This window comes from Drosophila serrata, unplaced genomic scaffold (genome assembly GCF_035046125.1).
Source record: "Drosophila serrata isolate PLE 108 unplaced genomic scaffold, ASM3504612v1 contig_302, whole genome shotgun sequence".
Classification (NCBI taxonomy): Eukaryota; Metazoa; Arthropoda; class Insecta; order Diptera; family Drosophilidae; genus Drosophila; species Drosophila serrata.
In genome coordinates this window covers 2,023,497-2,041,441 of record NW_028257200.1, presented here as the reverse complement: position 1 = coordinate 2,041,441, position 17,945 = coordinate 2,023,497, and the positions used below count along the sequence as shown (strand labels likewise).

The 17,945-nt window shown below is 38.7% G+C and overlaps 4 protein-coding genes across 16 annotated transcripts; 2 read left to right on the top strand and 2 right to left on the bottom strand.

Moving 5' to 3' along the window:
* The first annotated feature begins 177 nt into the window (after positions 1-177).
* Positions 178-2,458, top strand: Hs2st (Heparan sulfate 2-O-sulfotransferase). Its single transcript, XM_020949065.2, has 5 exons — positions 178-750; positions 812-1,133; positions 1,197-1,335; positions 1,386-1,606; positions 1,714-2,458. Exons 1-5 carry the CDS (start codon positions 624-626, stop codon positions 1,955-1,957), a joined length of 1,053 nt encoding a protein of 350 aa, XP_020804724.1. The 5' UTR covers positions 178-623; the 3' UTR covers positions 1,958-2,458.
* On the top strand, positions 2,074-10,691 carry LOC110181345 (alpha-tocopherol transfer protein-like). Of its 13 annotated transcripts, none has more exons than XM_086837328.1 (8): positions 2,074-2,212; positions 2,531-2,720; positions 2,801-2,908; positions 3,827-3,935; positions 8,488-8,667; positions 9,415-9,509; positions 9,577-9,730; positions 9,895-10,691. In XM_086837328.1, exons 5-8 carry the CDS (start codon positions 8,499-8,501, stop codon positions 10,380-10,382), a joined length of 906 nt encoding a protein of 301 aa, XP_086693454.1. In that variant the 5' UTR covers positions 2,074-2,212; positions 2,531-2,720; positions 2,801-2,908; positions 3,827-3,935; positions 8,488-8,498; the 3' UTR covers positions 10,383-10,691. The 13 variants fall into 13 exon arrangements, with proteins under 13 accessions (XP_086693454.1, XP_086693453.1, XP_086693448.1 ...); XM_086837327.1 differs by having other exon boundaries at positions 2,801-3,014; XM_086837322.1 differs by having other exon boundaries at positions 2,801-3,014; positions 3,813-3,935.
* On the bottom strand, positions 9,946-15,510 carry Rab9 (RAS oncogene family member Rab9). The gene is made up of 3 exons (XM_020949088.2): positions 14,465-15,510; positions 12,078-12,272; positions 9,946-11,944 (listed from the first exon to the last, which is right to left on the bottom strand). The coding sequence occupies exons 1-3, from the start codon at positions 14,651-14,653 to the stop codon at positions 11,582-11,584; spliced, it is 747 nt and encodes a 248-aa protein (XP_020804747.2). The 5' UTR covers positions 14,654-15,510; the 3' UTR covers positions 9,946-11,581.
* Positions 15,511-15,982: 472 nt separating this feature from the next.
* On the bottom strand, positions 15,983-17,886 carry RtcB (RtcB RNA ligase). Its single transcript, XM_020949107.2, has 2 exons — positions 16,439-17,886; positions 15,983-16,290 (listed from the first exon to the last, which is right to left on the bottom strand). Exons 1-2 carry the CDS (start codon positions 17,729-17,731, stop codon positions 16,063-16,065), a joined length of 1,521 nt encoding a protein of 506 aa, XP_020804766.2. The 5' UTR covers positions 17,732-17,886; the 3' UTR covers positions 15,983-16,062.
* Positions 17,887-17,945: the final 59 nt, after the last annotated feature.

Sequence of the window (17,945 nt, the reverse complement as noted above, 5' to 3'; positions counted from 1 at the left end):
TTTGAAGAAATTGAAAAATGGTAAGGTAAAACTACAATAAATGTCCTTGATTTTGGCATATCGGGTATTGCTGCACGCGGTTGATTAGCCGAGATATTAAGAAATCCGTGAAAACACGATTTTTACATGCCTTTTTTCAATATATCAAAATGTCAAATATTTTCAAACCCAGTAAGAAACAATAGTAAATTCATTTTTTGGAACTTAAAAACTTTATTTGAATAGTGCCTTAATTACAAAATAAATGAAAAATTAAAGATCTCTTCCATGTTCCTTTTAACTACCGTTCCTTTTCAACGCTAACTCATCGACGCTAATTTGACAGACAAAAAAAAGTTATAAAACCAAGGGATTGCGATTTTATTCTAAACTTCTTTAAAACCGGCGTACTGTCAGAAAAGGCGGCAGTCAGGATTTTGTAGTGACTGTTCGATAAATTCTATCTGCCAGAACCGATAAGGACTGGTTACACTGGTCATCAGCTGATTGCGCTCGTTTGACAACACTGACAACGAAGCAATTCCAGAAAAATTGGAAAACAATGCAAAACAAGGAATTGCGGCGAAGCGACCGCTAAAAATGAGCTGCAGACTTCGCCAGTAGTGCAAACTAGATAAGGAGCCATGTTTAGGAAACTGCTCAGGATGTGGGTGCTGCTGCGTCCCACCCACTGGCTGCTCTTGATTGCCCTGTGCGTGCTCACCTGCGCTGGATACTGGTTGCTTTGGTCGGAAGTTCGCTTCGAACACGGTAAGTGCCCGGTGCTGTTTTGGTGAGATGTCTCAATGCCTAATCTTTCGTTCGAAAGCAGCCTTTAAGCCACTGTCCAAGCTAACCGCCAGTGGCAGCACCCTGGGAGATGGACATGCTTCGCCCGCAGACGACTTTGACTACGATGCGGATCTAGTGGTGCTGTATAACCGCGTGCCAAAGACAGGGTCCACCAGCTTCGTGAACATTGCCTACGACCTGTGCAAGCTAAACAAATTCCACGTCCTGCACATCAATGTAACTGCCAACATGCACGTCCTGTCGCTGCCAAACCAGATACAGTTCGTGCGCAACGTGTCCCGGTGGCACGAGATGAGACCAGCCCTCTTTCATGGCCACATGGCGTTCTTGGACTTCTCCAAGTAAGAAACCGGTAGCGCCAACACTTGTTAATGCCAGTTCTAAGGCAAGCTCACTCGTTGTAGGTTCCAAATCGCCCAGAAACCCATCTACATAAACTTAGTGCGTAAGCCCCTGGACAGACTTGTCTCCTACTATTACTTCCTTCGCTTCGGCGACAACTACAGACCGAATTTAGTGCGCAAGAAGGCGGGCAATAAAATAGTAAGTGTTATCCCGAAATTCTTCAAGGGAATGCTAATGTCTTTTCACAGACCTTCGACGAGTGCGTGGTGCAGAAACAACCAGACTGTGATCCCAAGAACATGTGGCTGCAAATCCCTTTCTTTTGCGGCCATGCAGCCGAGTGCTGGGAGCCCGGCAGCACTTGGGCCCTGGAGCAGGCTAAGCACAATCTGGTCAACGAGTACTTTCTAGTCGGCGTCACCGAGCAAATGTACGAATTTGTCGATCTCCTAGAGAGGTCACTTCCAAGGTAAGAGCCAGAATTGTTTTGCTCTAAAGATTAATACATAGCCTATTTATTATTCCCAATTATTTTAATTCGAAGCAACATGTCACCTTATCTATTTATATTTTTAGAATTTTCCATGGCTTTCGCGAGCACTATCAAAACTCAAATAAATCTCATCTCCGAGTTACCTCGTCCAAGCTGCCACCGAGCGAGCTCACAATTCAAGCAATTCAAAAGACAAAAATCTGGCAAATGGAAAACGATCTCTACGAGTTTGCACTCGCCCAGTTCGAGTTTAACAAGAAGAAGCTAATGCAGCCGGACAACAAGCACCTGCAGAGGTTCATGTACGAAAAGATACGGCCAAAATGATTGCAGAGGCGTCGCCGTCGGAGCCGCGGACCCAGACTCAGGTCCCTGACTCGTGTGTAGTGAACAGGCTCTTATGTTTGTATTGTAAATACGCGCAATTCCCCCTGAGATTTGATCCTGTACTTAAAGGGCAACCTTAACTCTTAAGCGACACTAAAGACTTTAGCAGTGAATATCGTTGGCATATTTAATAATCGAACCTTTGGTACATACATACGTAGTGTAAAACCGGAGAAAACGCTTCTCTAGTTGAATGTAAGTAAGCAATATCTAGCAACAATTGTCTGCACAATATCTCTTGGTTTAGTCAAATGTACGTTTTATACTCGACAATACAGATAATGAATACGGAGTAATTCGATGTATGCATAAGTTTATTCACACAGATAGTTGACATAGACCTAAGACCACACTCAATAATTGTAACTGTCATAATAGGGTAGGCTTAGAACGATCAAATGAATTTGACATTCAAATTAAATGCATGTAAATAGTGGATAATTGATTGTCTATTTCGAATCAACAGCTGTCGCTGGGATTGCGTGTTCGCAAATTGATTAATTCGATCCACAGACCCGACTTTTTACTTTCAGCGTGCTGTACTTTGACTAAGCAGCTGAATGCAGTAATCGGGACGGACTTTAGAGGCTGACGTAGCTTCTCCATGGGCGAAGGTAACTGAATGATCGTCAGACGTTTCGACACGAAGAATGGGCGCAAGCAAGTGCAAGAAAATGAAATTGAAATACATTTGGAAACGGCGGTAAGCAGCGAAATACTTAATTAATTGCTCGCGCTTGAAACTAAAAGCAAATGAGTTTCCATTATCCATCGCCCCGTCAGTTGATCACTTGATCGTGGATCGCGGACACGCAAGTCGAACGTAAAGCTACTTACTGCCAGAAAATCGTGTGATAACCGCATTATTAACTATCCGGATTGCTCTAAGTTGTGTGTATAAAGAACGTTTTAGCAGGATGCCTGGGTCCAAGTCCTGCCTTGATTTTTTTTGCTGACGGAGAGATTTATAACAAGTTTTTTACTCAGTCACACACAGGTGATTAGACTCTAAACTAGTTGTGTGTCGGGAGCGTTCAAAAGTTCAAGTTTAATTACGACCAAGTCGGCGTTTACTTATGTAAAAAGTATCCAACAGAAGATTATTCGCGGTACACTGGACGGAATTGTGAATAATTGTATTAAGTTTTAAAATTACAGTCTTCAGTGCTACTTGGGTGGAATTTCTTTTATTAAAAAATAATATTTGTGTGTCGAAAACTGAATTAATTTCTTCAGTTTCAGAGTAAAAGTGGAATATTTAATATTTAGTGATCAATTAAAAATACCCCAGTGCTTTTAGTTTCGGGTTATTTCTCTTGAGAAAATTAAACATTTTTAAAAATTCAAATAATTAAAAATTTCTTATAAAGAACTGAACATCATGTAATTTAAAATTTGAAGCTCGAGTAAAGGTAACTTTGAAGTTGAGAATCGTGCTTCAGTGTACTTAATCTAATAACACATTTAATAATGTTAATTGCTATACACTGATGATTAACTAGGCTACACTGTAAGAAATTTCCGACGTCGCCTAACCTGTTAACGAAAATAGTGAGAGAAGCATAAATTTTATGCTGAATACACAATTCCTTGGCTTATGTTTTAAAGAAGCCACGAATCGAAAGATCCCACCGTCAATTCGCAACGTGCTCTTTAACGCTCTTTGACCAGTCTGTGCTGTGGTCGGTTATAATGACCTATTAAATCGCGCTGACCTTATATACACTATAACTTTCTTATATATATGGACTCTCTGTACATAAAAGGGGCGGGTATAAAACGATTTGACGCGCAGCTTTATATTTCCAGTCTAAACAATTGCTCCAAACTCGTCGGATCGGAGTCGAGAGGAAGCTGTTAAGGGAATCCTAAAAAATCTACGACAATTTTGGACTAGCTGGACCCACATTAACCTAAGGTGAGTTTTAATTTAAGCAAATGCGGTTATTACTTAGTTTAGCAGACGCAACTAAATTTAAAGTGTAATAAAAATAAATTGAAAATAGAAAGCTTAGATTTTTTCCTGGAAATACGTGTATTACTCCCTCTTAAAACTTGAAGTAGCAAAAATAATTGAAATTATTATCAGAATTTTAACTTATTCAGTTTTGCAAATGTTCACTATCGAAGTAAACCACACAACTATAATGAATTACTAATCACTTTGTGCAATTAAGTAATTAAACAAGATTTCTGAGGCATTGCTTTAATGTCTTATGTACAGACATCTGGTAAGATGTTAATTCGCATTTTAACCTGTTTCGACTTATTGCTAAAGCTAAGACACAAAGTCTTAAAAACATGGTATTTTCAAGATATAGTATGCAAAATAATGAAATAATTCAATTAGAAATGAAAGCTCCGATGAAAATAATAATGACATGATCTAAAAGGTATAAATACTATACATATGTATTTTTTAAAGAAAACCTTGAGAGTATTATTTCACTTTGACTTGTAAATGTACCTAAAACAAAGCTCATCACTGTCCAAGTTTCTTTTTTGGTGTGCCTTTTCCTCATTATTTTTGCGTGCTTTGCTCGGTTTGGTCGATCGATCGAGAATTCGATGTAAAGTTCAGTAACTTGCCGACATTGACCCATTTACCGTGTGCGGGATCCGATGCTCCCGGCGTAATCGAAGCAGTGTTCAGAAAATATCATTTGATTTGCATTGCCATTTGCATATATGCAGTACTTGTCGCTTTCGCGGACCGTGTAGTATCGGTTTTCCATTTATATCGCCATCGTGACTATGTTGACCGCCGCCGCTGCTGCCATGCCCTGTCTGCCAAAGCAGCCGGGCATTTCATCCTCCTCCGTTCCACCGAACCGATGCCATGTGGGTGAGAACAAGCAAATAGTTGTTGGAGTGATAATTTATATACTCTTTTTATTGTATTGTATTGTATTGTTTAAATCAAGTCAGAAATATCAAACATATTCATAAATGTATGTTCTTACTTAGCGTTAACAGCCGAGGCGATCTAGCCATTTGCGTTCGTCAGATTCTACTTGCCTTTGCAAAAGAAAAATTTTAATTTTCTTAAATTTTAAATTGGGTATGCAGATTTTTTAAACTTATAAAAACAAACACAGAAAATCTTACCGAAAAAAATTAATACTTTTTTGGCTTAGTTATCAGTTTTTAAAACTTTTTAGAATACGAATATTTTTAAATAAGTACTTAAGTACTGCGAATATCGATTTCCGATTCTATCCTATAATTTAATTTCAAATTGCAAGGGTATTTTAATTCGGCTTACCGAAGCTAAATTCATTTCTTGTTTAATATGATTTTAAACATAAAGTTGTAACTTTTAATAGAATCGGACGACTATATTGTAGTGCTTTTTTTCTAAGATATCTTCCCTTCTGATTTTAAAGTATTATTAAACCCAAGGCATCCAACAATCCCTGATACTGTAAAAAACTAATTATTGTTAATTGTTTTATAAAGCTGTTTTTTTATTGGAAAGTCACAAGTCAAGTTGAATACTGAAGCAAATCGATCAATGCCTGAGCAATAATTTTAAGTGATTAAAGTCATATTATTATAATTCCCCTCTCAAGTTACACCTTTTAGAGATATTTATTTACCTATAAATTCCCTTACCATGTTTAACATGTTGTAAGTTTCTTATTTTATATTTACAACTATGTTTCTTGTACTTTTTATTACCGCACAAAGTAAGGTCAAAGCACTTTATACATTGGGATCGCCCTTGCCATTGTCGCCAGCTTTTCAAAATCCAGTTTCTCATGTAGGTTTTTTCTGTTTCGCAAAAATCGAAGGGCGTTACTTGACATTGCAATGGGTTTTAACCCCAGAATGACTAGCATAATGCTGGCTTTCCCTTTTGGAACTAATGGGGTTTTCCCTACAACCAAAAAAAAAAGGGTTACTCGCAGAGGTTTCGTAGACCGCAGCTTTTGTGTGCGTTCGCTTCAAGATTGTTATTAATATTAGACCACACTCACAGGCACCCAAATCTGGCCAAAATGAAAACGAGAGTATAACGAAGCGTAAAACCATGAATGGCCCGAAGTCTGTGCACGTGCGATCGTGCGATTAAACCGATTTGTCCAAAACCGGACGCCAAAACACAACACAATACACAACACACAGGGTGCTGAGCTTTGGGACGTGTTAATTTTACCAAATATTCGATGTTTATAGACGGGGCTATAATAATAGAACTTGATTTTAAGTGTGGTTGTTAGGGTATTAAAAGCAGGGAATAAGTTTATCACATATGGTATTTGTCATTGTTTTTAGTTTAAAATAAAATAAACCAAAATAATTGAATACTAAGAGTTCTCTAGGGACAGAAGTCTTTCTAAATATATCAAGATATGACTATTTCTTTCCCTAATATCAAAGTTTGTTTGTTTTTAAAGTTATTTTAAAAGTAATTATACGTTATTTAGTGTTTTCTGTACAAGTCGGGATTTAATTCGACTTAAGCCAATCCTGTACCTGTTCAGAATTATAAACTACATTCCGACAGTCTCTTCCAAAAAGTACATATCAAAATCCCTTTCACTGACATCACTATTGACTTGACCCCAGGTGTATGTTTGCCAAACAGGTGTAAGCACTAATTGGCATAGAGCGTGGAGCGGGGCAGCATTGAAACCGGATGGCACAGAGCACGGAGTTTCAGGGTCGTTGTAGGAAATGCCTAAGCCAAGGGATTTTCAAGCGCCCTCAGATCTGGGCAATTACACTCAAAGAAAACCCGAATAAATTAGCTAGAGGCAGGTGAGAAAACTTTGGAGTTGAAAGCGAAACTGAAACCGGCTTTATGTGGCATAATTTCCCAATGATGATGCACTCGCTCTCGGTTTCTTGCCCCTCTCTCTCCGATATAATATCATGAATGTCATGCTCAAGTTCAGATTTCTTTAGAGTTGTGAACTTTTAACATGAATCTTATAATATAATATAAATAAACTATATATATTTTGTATTCAATTGAAGAGATATTTTATTTAAATGATATTATAGTATTGTTTTTTTCTTTAAAACTAAATATTTGATTATTTCTATCATATCAAATAATAAGGTTTAGTTTTATAATTCTGTAGGAATTCTACATGATCAAAATTAAAGATGAAAGTGTCTATATGTTAGTTAGTTTACTTTAAATCCATTAAAAAAAAGAAGTTAAGATCCAAAAGACTAATCTAATGATACATATGTTTGTCATGGATTGATTGTCTTTAAAACTTGTGCTCCTTTTCACTTATCAACTAAATGTTTAAGCCAAGTGTGCGGGAAAAAGCGCTGTTTTGGCAACACTGCGCTTTAAGCGCGTCTCCGTCGCCCACTCTCTGTTGACGCTCTCTTGCCAAATCCAGTTTTGATTCTTGGCCTGGCATAAAATCTCCCCAGCGCGCTCTTGGCCGCAACAGTTTCATCTGAGCTTTTGGCTCTGTTGCACGCGTCTCCCTGCTGCTTCTTAACCGTCTCCGGCAGTCTTGGCCCTCGCGGATTACTGTTAGCCAAAATCCAAAACAAGTTTGTGCGGTGCCCTCCTTGTGTAGTACTTCGATTAGATTTCGTATTTTCCCAGCCATCAGCAGCTCGGTCAAAAACATTAACAATTCAAAGGTGTCGTAGGGTGTGTGTCATTTATGAATGCGAAAATATGCGAGATCTTTAGCATATCACCTGGCCGATCTTATCGAAAATGGTAGAAATTTTCAATGCCATGTTTTTAATGTTAATTTCCAAATCTTTTGTTTTTTTGGGATCATTGCGACTGCGCAACAAGATGGAAACATTTACGGGGCTAATTTTTTGAGTTCATCAAGCAGTCAGATTTTACTCAATTGTATTGAAGTTAACTAAAGCTCACAGAAAATGTTGTTAGTGTTGAAATTCGAAACTAGTTCAGCTACATTTTCGTTCAAGTAGAACGTGTCAAGAGTCTGGAGAATCCAGCTCAAGGTTTCCTTTTCCTCCCCCCTTTTTATCACCTGAGATGACAGCTCAATAGCATCTCTTCTCTGCAAGAATTGCATTAGTCGCGATCCGTTGTCTTTGATGGTCAGCGATTTTGCGATGCTGCAAAACCTTTAATTTCGCCTTCCGCTATAAGTTGCGAATGTCAAGGTGAAGGTTGGCCAGGTGATAAATAAAGTGATCAAAACTTAATGGGTGCGCGTCTGTCGTCTGTCTCATTAATAACTTGAAATTTTCCACCCATTTACCTTTGAATAGAGTGCTCTATAGGCTGAGATCGCAAATATTATACAAAACAAATTGAAACTTACACCAGAATAATTTAGTTCGAGGAGCAGTCAGTCAGCAACAATTGCAAAATGAGTAAGTAATTGTGAAGTGCAGTAACTGAGGTTACTTAGTTCCAAGTGCATCTAGTGAACAAAAAAAACCCGCATCTCGCGAGCTCAAAGTACAGAAGCTACCTATCGCTAATTGAATATTAATGACTGCCCTTTCAGGAGTTCCCACCATGTTGTCGGACTTAGATCAGCTGCCCACACTCCAGGTGGGGGACTACACGCTCCAGTTCGACCTTCAGGAACCTTCCGCCCAGGGCAAGGAGGTGGCCATCAAGGAGCTTCGGGAAACGCCAGAGCGCCAAAAGGAGGCCATCAAGGAGCTGGCTCGGCTCTTAGAGGGTAAGCGATGATCTTTAGGTATTAATGGGATATATAAGTGTTGTATAACATTAATGATAAAGATACTTAATTACAAAATTATCATTTAAAGTTTATTAGTTTCCGGCTATGAATTTGATCTTTGAGTTTAAAAAGTTGCAATATTTCAGTAATTCCCCGGTTTTAATATTTTAATCACTTGTGACCTTTCAAGATTAAGTTATTATCTGTGACGGAGGCAATCAGTATATAATTATACCATATACTAAAAGTGCAATCGTTTTCAATGACACTTTAAACTTATAGTTTACCATAATAATAATAGTTTCTACTTTTAATCTAAAAATAATTGAATTTAATTTTATATAGTTTAAGGAATTTTAAAGCTAATCCATAATCATTCTATTTCTGGATTATAAAAAGTACTTTTGACTAGAACTTTATTAGCTCAAAGTAGTTTGCTTTGAAGATAACTCGTTATGAAATATAACTTTCTACATCTTAAACTTAAAGTGGTCATTAAATATAGAAAATCGATTTGAAGACTTTAAACTATAAACTATAATTTCATACTACTGCATAAACATTTCGTGTCATTAATGATAGAGTAAAGCTTAAAGCGAGACGCCCTCGATGGGAGTTATTGTGCAATTGTACTCTGTAACTAAATCAATTTCCTTTATAATTGCATCTAAATGATAATTACTTAAACTTAGTGTTTTAATTACTAATAATGGTATATGTGTAATTTGGTATTTCTATTTTTAGCGGAAACCGATTTACTGTATCCCAAGGACAACGACGAGTGGCTGATCCGATACCTGCGCCCCTGCAAGTATTATCCAGAAAGTGCCCGCGACTTGGTATGTTTTAATTTAAATTATTGATAGTTCATAACAGATATTGACATTAAATCTTACTTTGAATTAGATCAAGCGATACTACGCCTTCAAGGTGAAGCATTCGGATGTGTACAACAACCTCAAGCCGTCCAGAGAGTCCAACATTTTTAAGCACAATATACTCACCGTCTTTCCCAATAGAGATCAGTGTGGGCGACGTATTTTGGTTCTTGAATTGGGCAGTAAGTGCAAATAACCAAAAAGGAATTTAATATTAAATCATTCATTTATAAGAGATTAACAGTTAAAGAGATATATTTAAAAGTTAGAATAATCGAGTGACTAACGCATTTAGAGGCACTTAAAAACGAGCATTGACTAATCCTTTTTCAAATTTCGATTTTAGAGCGCTGGAAGCACAAGCAGGTCACCCTGGATGAGGTCTTTAAGGGCGCTGTGATTTTCCTGGAGGCGGCCATGCTGGAACCGGAAACACAGATTTGCGGTGCAGTGGTTATCTTCGACATGGATGGCCTTAGCTTGCAGCAGACCTGGCAATTTACACCGCCATTTGCCAAGCGGATCGTGGACTGGCTGCAGGACTCTGTACCACTTAGGATTAAGGCCATTCACATTGTGAACCAGCCGAAGATCTTCAATGTGGTATTTGCTCTGTTCAAGCCATTCCTCAGGGAGAAGCTGCGCTCCAGGATCATCTTCCATGGCACAGATCGCGAGTCCCTGCACAAGTATATGTCGCCCAAGTGCCTGCCCACCGCCTACGGCGGTATCCTTGAGTCCAGCCGGATTGACAGTGATCAATGGTACCAGCTGCTCCTCAAGTGCGATTCCGAATTCGATGCCATCAATTCGTACGGCTACAAGAAGAAGTGATCAACTGTCTGTATCCGCTCTAAACATTGTGTAGATTCCGCCGGAAGCAAGTGATAATCAGCTACCCAATAGTTTTTTATAACTCACATTATAGTTAAGCACTCGATCTGTTATACGCTTGTCCTGTTAGTGAATAGCGCCTAGAGTTTGCCTTAGTCTTAATCAGGGTCGATGCTTCGATCGAATCCAGCAAAAGTGTTATACCCACATATTATATTTAGTCCCGGGGTAAGCGTATTTATATCATGTTACTATTATACATTTTAAACCAAATTTGTTGAAATATAACCTCACGTTTGTGCAGAAAAATGGTCTCTCAATGTGCCTAATGTTTCAAGAACAAGCTAATTTTAAAAGGGTTTCAAATTGTTCAAAATTATAAAAAGTATACATTTCAAATTTAAAACACTTGTTGACAAAAAGTCATAATGTCAATGTGACTGTAAGATGAGATGCCCGAACTTCAAACATGGTTTATTTTCCAAATTTACATCAATTTATTATAAATATTCATAAAATAATTCATTTATAAACAGTGGGGTAAGTAGCAGTCAAAATATGTTGTTTTTTTTTTTAATAATATTGGTGATGTTTGAGTTAAATTGTACGTACTGAGTGTTTTATTGTTTTCATATACTGAAACAATATTTGGTCTTAGTTCCTAAGGCACATCGAAAGGCTAACATTTTTACAATCAAAGCATTTTTAGTGTTCATTAAAAGTAACCCGAGTGTGATTTAGCGTATTCTGTATATTATTTAAGGAAAAAACTCATTTATTTCCATTGTTTAAGACACTTGTTTTAACTGTTTTACAGTACAAGAGTCTATATATTTCGTTTTGTATTATTTGAAAAGCGTTTTCATATTATTTGGTTCATTCAACTTGTTGAATATAATCTTAAATCAATTCATAAATTAAAATTTATATAAATTTAAAGACAAAACTGGTTTCTGTCCTAATATTCGCTGTTATATTAGAATATATTCGTTTGCTAGTTACTTCAAAAAGTGAATCATAGAAAACATTCTTTAGAATATTTATGTATGTACCATTAATTTATCGTTTGTTAACTTTTTTTGGTCTGTCTCTTTTCCTGCTTAGAATGGAATGCACTTGCTGGGAGTAGGCTCAAGGTCAGGACCTCGATAAGTGGTTAAATTAAGCGTAGATTCCCTAACAACTGAAAGTCTGTCTGCTCACAGCCGATAATTGGTGTCTGGCGCCTTTGCTGCATTGCGCTTTTTACCCGGACTCCGCATGGCGGCATCGCTGTCATTATCCCCATCCCCATCCTGACCACCACCGCCACCCGTGCAACAGATGCGTCGCTGTACCAGACGAATGGGGCGGGTGAGGTCAATAGTGTCGCCATGCTGTCGCAGCTCCGCCTCCGCCACGCACTCCATGTGCCGCCATTGGCGGAGGCCCAGGATGAAGGCATCCGTGACATTGGTGGCCGCCTTCGAGGACGTTTCGATGTGGGAGGCAATCTTCTGGTCGGCGCACCATTGCTGCACGCGGTCGTAGCTCACCTGGCGCTTCTGCTGTGGTAAGTCGTTCTGAAAACAGAAGAAGCGAATTTGTGATATCAGTTATCAATCATTAAGGGTTTACAGTGTACTCCACATGTTTGATAATGAATATTTACAAAAGAACATTATTAATTTTAGTGAAATACAATACTTATCTTACCTTATTGCCCACCACAATGAAGGGAAATTTTTCGGCATCCACATCCGCATAGTTAAGGAATTCATTCCTCCATAGATTCAATCCATTCAAGCTGTCCCGATCATCGAGAGCATAGCACAGCAGGCAAATGTCTGATCCCCTGTAGAAAGGTGTTCGCAGCGCCCGGAAACGCTCCTGACCAGCGGTATCCCATATCTAGTTTCCAGAGAAGAACCAAACAGATGCAGCAATTAATTTTTATTGAATTGACTTGATTCAATTAAAGCTTTATTAGAATAGAATATACAGGAGCTGAACTGGGCAATTCGCATGCTTTTGAGAGTGGCAACCAGGGCATATATCCAAAATTATAGCACCTACCCAGCTGACTCACTTACATCGGCACCTTTACACTCGTGTTTGTGGGACAGGTAAATATTTGGTTCTAGAGGTAGTCAGTGCTTAAAACTGATAACAAAGTTGGCAGTGATAAGCAAATAAGCCAAACAAGAGACCTCTAAAAAAAGGGCATTCCACCATAATAAAAACAAAGTGCAAACATTATATCTAAGACTTGGATTCTAAGTAATTAAAGAGGTAGCTGAAGCTTGATAGTATTTCAACAAATCAAGGTTTGTCATTAAACTTTTCATAATTGAATGGGAAAATCATTTGTAAATAACTGTCACAAAAAGAATTTTAAAGAGACTTATAAATATTAATATGTACATATATGTATACCATATATACTTTCAAAGAGAAAAGTGTTTGGTTTTAAAAAATCAATAACTGTTGGCTTACTCTAATCAATAATAAAATTCTTAGATTCTATTAAATCTTAAGGCTGGGTCACACTCTAAGCAATATACATACATAGAATGTACAATAAATATGGTAATCAAAATATCAGCGAGTTACGAATCTTATTCATTATATGGTATCATACTACTCTAGTTAATTATTTCAGTTTTCTGTGTTTAATGAATTTATTGTATTTATGCCCACTCTGCTAATTTATAAATGTCACCTGAAGGCCATATAATTTAATTTAGAAGAAAATTTCATTAACATTGACCCAATAAATACGTTTGCTTCACATCGAAATCGAGCAGAATGCATATATAATATAATTATTTACATATATGGGGCTTCCCATAGTAACCAGTAATGTTTATTATTGGCTTGGTAATTCCCTGCTTTTTAAGTTCTTCTCCAGCCTAACGAACCTCTATGAGATTAGGGGAAATGACCACCTTTTTTAAATAGACAATTCGGTGTATATTTTCACAAAAAATGTTAAATTCCCCGGGGATTAGTCACCTAACAAGATGAATTCCTGCACTTTCTAGAACTTGGAGCATCGGTTGCTGTTGGTTCAATTAGAATCATTATTCCGAGTCGCCGCCACCTCGATTGCACTCACTTTGCTTACTCACTGAGACGCTACATATTCATGAGCCCGTCGTCAATAATCCGAGCTTGGCGAACTGTGAACAATATTTTGTTTTGGTTTCGATAATTTAGAAGACAGGCGACACAAGCATAAATGAAAAACAATTACGAAACACACACGGGATTGAGAACAGAAAATGTGGCGGCGAATGAAACAAAGTTCTGCGCTTTTCGCCCCAACTATCAACCGACCGACCGACCGGGTAGAGAAACTATCATTATTGTTATTATTTCAGTTTTTTTTTTTGTTTTTTGCAATGCCAAGCTGTACGTTAATTGAGTAGAAATTTGTTGTCTGTCTGTGAGTGAGTGTGAGTGGGTATGGGGGCAGATGGAAGAGATACCGAACATATAATAATAGTACAGTGGTATCGCAGAAATAAGATCTCTCTTAATTTATTAAGTTTTTGAAACCAAAGTTTAGAATATCTCACAAAGATTGGTAAACTATAATGAGTGTTTTAATATAAGATATTAAAATGAAGGCCTTTCGAAAGCTATATAATAAAGTTAGTTTCCTTTCTTGTTTTATATAAATCTTGTACATTTATTTTGTTTTGATCGCTATTGGTGTTTTGTAAAACGCTTTTCAAGTTACTTTTAGCTTGATTTTGATCTTGATTTTAGTTGATTTTTATCTCCGATTGACCACTGTACTGTCCGATGATAGGGAAAGAAAAACAAAGCTAGATCGTTGTTCACTTTTTAAGTATTTACATTAACAAAATGCCGGTCGGTGCATTCTGATGATTTTGCAATAAAACTGGAGGGGAAGAGGATCAGACAGTTGGAGGAGTAGAAGGAATCACGCTTGGCTAGTCGTTAGTCTTGCCCAACTGTTGCAGGTTTTTTGCAGGCTTTTCAAAAGTTTCCTAAACCTGAAGGTCTTTTGATTTTGTAATATTTATTATTTCTTTATAGTTTTAAATAAAGCTCAAATAAGAACCACCACCGACCTGTAGTGTGTATCGCTCGCCATCGACAACTATGTCCTTGTTCATGAACTCAACGCCGATGGTGTGGAAATTGTTCTCCTCGTAGCGGTTCGAAACGAAGCGGGTGAGAAGGGCGGATTTTCCGACGCCCCCATCGCCCAGTATGACGACCTTCAGCAACTTGGATTTCTGCGGGCGCATATTTGTCATGTTGCTTGGTGTTTTGTTTACTCTTCCAGTTAAGACGGATGGCGAACGATGTGGTGTGTGTATTTCTTTAGTTGTCTCCAAACTGCGCAGCTGAAAATTGCTTAAGCACTTCCCCGGCCTTTGATTAGCTTTAATTTCACCCACGACTCAACAATGATCGATTACTGGCGATTTTATAATTACAATCGCGGTGCACTTTACACAAAAACCGCATTTAATTGAACGAATTTGAATGCAAAATATGGGCTCAACCGAAATCCGCGCCGGGGAGCAAGTCCAATTGGATGGGCTGTCAGCTGACAACTAACAGAAAGCTTTTTAATGGATAGTGCTGCCAACCTGTGGTTTGGAAAAAGCTAAAGTGATAGATGCTTTATTATACCTTTGCAGGGTATTATAATTCAGTCAGAAGTTTTCAAAGCAGTAAAGGATTCATTTCCAACTATATAAAGTATATATATTATAGATTAGCAATTTGCAAAAAAAATTATAACTTTTACAGCTTTTAAAAATTTTTTTTTTATCTAATTTGATTCAAAGCTATCTTATATATCGTTTTTAATTTTATAAAAATTTGAATACTATATTATATAACTGCCAGAGAGTAAAAAGTATCTTTCAACAGTAACTTACTTAATTAACTATGGCCAGTAAGTAACTATGATCAGTAAGTATCAAAAAACATAAAGTAACTATGATCAGCAATTACCTATGATCTTTAAGTATCTACGACCAGTAAGTAACTATGATCAGTAACTATCACTAAATATTAAGTAACATGATCAGTAAGTATCAATGAACATTAAGTAACTATGATCAGTAATTAACTCTGAACAGTGAGTATTTATGACCAGCAACTAACTATGATCAGAAAGTATCTATGATCACTAAGTATGTATAATAAGTTACTAATTTTGAACACTAATAAACAATGACTTGCAACTTTTGTAACACAACACATTTCTGAGACTTGGCCGGCAGAAGTCACTTCGTTCCGGGGATGTTAGAACCAGTTGAGAATCATATGCACAGATGTGCGAGATTTGTTTTGAAACAAATTTAAGCTATTTGAATGAAACTATGCAGTTATTCTTCTATATAATTTTACTAGCATATAAATCGGAGCATGGCGAATCGGTGGACTATATATACATATATATAGCTGCCATAGGAACGATCGGAAAATGTTAAGAATAAACCATTAAAAAAATAAAAAAATCAATACCTAATTTCAAAATATAACCAATATGGTCATTAAAAATATTTTTAAAACATACAGTGGTCTCAAGATTCAAAAAAATTATATTCAAAATATATTCTCTAGGAATATTTATGTTAACATACAAATCTTTATTTATATTTAATTCCGTTAAATAAATTAAGATTTAATCAGCCTGTAGAAGTATCTATCAACCCTTTATAACCGCAATTGGTCGCAATTTAATGCACTTTTTGCTTATGCCCGCCGCATGACAGGTGTCGACCACATCGGTGACATCCTTATACGACTCTGGAGCCTCCTCCATGACCAGCTTGGGCGAAGCTACTCGAATGGCGATACCGATCTGATCTAGCTTTTCCAGCACTTCCTTATAATCGATATTACGGCGAGATTTTGCACGGGAAAGGGCGCGACCCTGGAAACAAAAAGCAATTACTAAGTTATAGATATTAAAACAAATTATAACAAGTCGCAAATAAAAATTGATTCAATTTAATTACTTAAATACGAAATAATCTTACTTTACAGATAAGCATTTTAATAGGAAATAAAGAGTGACTCACCGCTCCGTGGCAAGTGCTGCCGAAGGTCTCCTTCATGCCCTGCTCTGTTCCAGTCAAAACGTAGCTGCAGGTGCCCATGGTTCCACCCACCAGGACGGGTTGTCCAGTGAGCTGATAGTCCACAGGGATGAGAGGGTGATGCGGAGGGAAGGCTCGCGTAGAGCCCTTTCGGTGAACGAGCAGTTTTCGCTCCTTGCCATCGACCATGTGGTTCTCCACCTTGGCAATGTTGTGCGAGACATCGTAGATGACATGCATGTCAAGATCATCCGGTGTGGTGTTGAACATCTTGGCGAAGGCCTGACGCGTAAGGAAGGTCATCGAGCTGCGGTTAACCCAAGCAAAGTTGGCCGCCGCCGCCATGGCCTTGAGGTAATCCTGTCCCTCTACCGAGTTAATCCTAGCGCAGGCCAGCTGCCGGTCATTGGTCTCGATCTTGTCTCGCTTCATGGCCTTTTCCATCTGCACCAGAGCGTCGGTGGCCACTTGGTGACCAAAGCCACGGCTTCCGGAGTGAATCATTACCACCACTTGGCCCTTCTCCTCGATGCCCATCTTTGAGGCGCTCCATTTGTCATAGATCTCGTCCACCACCTGGATTTCGGCGTAGTGGTTACCAGCACCCAGAGTTCCTAGCTGGGGCAGACCACGCTTCTTGGCTCGCATGCTTACCTTGGCGGGATCGGCATTAAGCATTCGACCGTACTCCTCGCAATGCTCTTTGTCCTCGGCCCAGACGTAGCCCTCCCGCAGAGACCAATCCATGCCCATTTCGAGGGCCTCCTCCAGGTCGCGGGCGTTCATCGGTATGATGCCCTTGGAGCCTACGCCCACGGGTATGTGATCGAACAGGGACTGGGCTAGCTGCTCCTTTACCGGTTGCACGTCCTTCTCGTACAGATTTGTGCGCAGCAGGCGGACGCCGCAGTTAATGTCGAATCCAACGCCTCCGGGACTCACCACAGACAAGGGGTCATCCATGTCGAAGGCAGCCATGTTTCCAATGGCAAATCCATAGCCGGAGTGGATGTCGGGCAGCCCAATTGAACGACCCACGATACCGGGTAGTGCTGCCACATTAGCGATCTGTTTTACTCCAGGCAGGAAGCCTCCTACAGCTCCCGGACGACAGGAGTTCTTCAGCTCCTCCAGCATCAGACGCTCCAGGCGACTGTTCACGTAGAAACATCCCTCCACGTTCATGTTGGGCTGGAATCCCTTCTTGATCCGCCAGCAGTGGTCGCTCACCTTCTCCAGGTACTTGAGCTCATCGTTGTACGAGCGCACGACCATCGTGAGGAGTTTAGGAGTTCACTTTTCTTGCTTCTTTGTCACGAAATGCTATTTATTGGCTTGCTATTTCATCAGCTTTTGCATTTGCCCATATGTTTTTTTACATTTTACTTGGCAATTAGAGATGTGGCCGGCCGGCAAACTTCGATAAATTTGAAACTATCGTGATAGTTGCAATCGTTTTGGCGCCTTCCATATCTTGTCAAGCGAATGC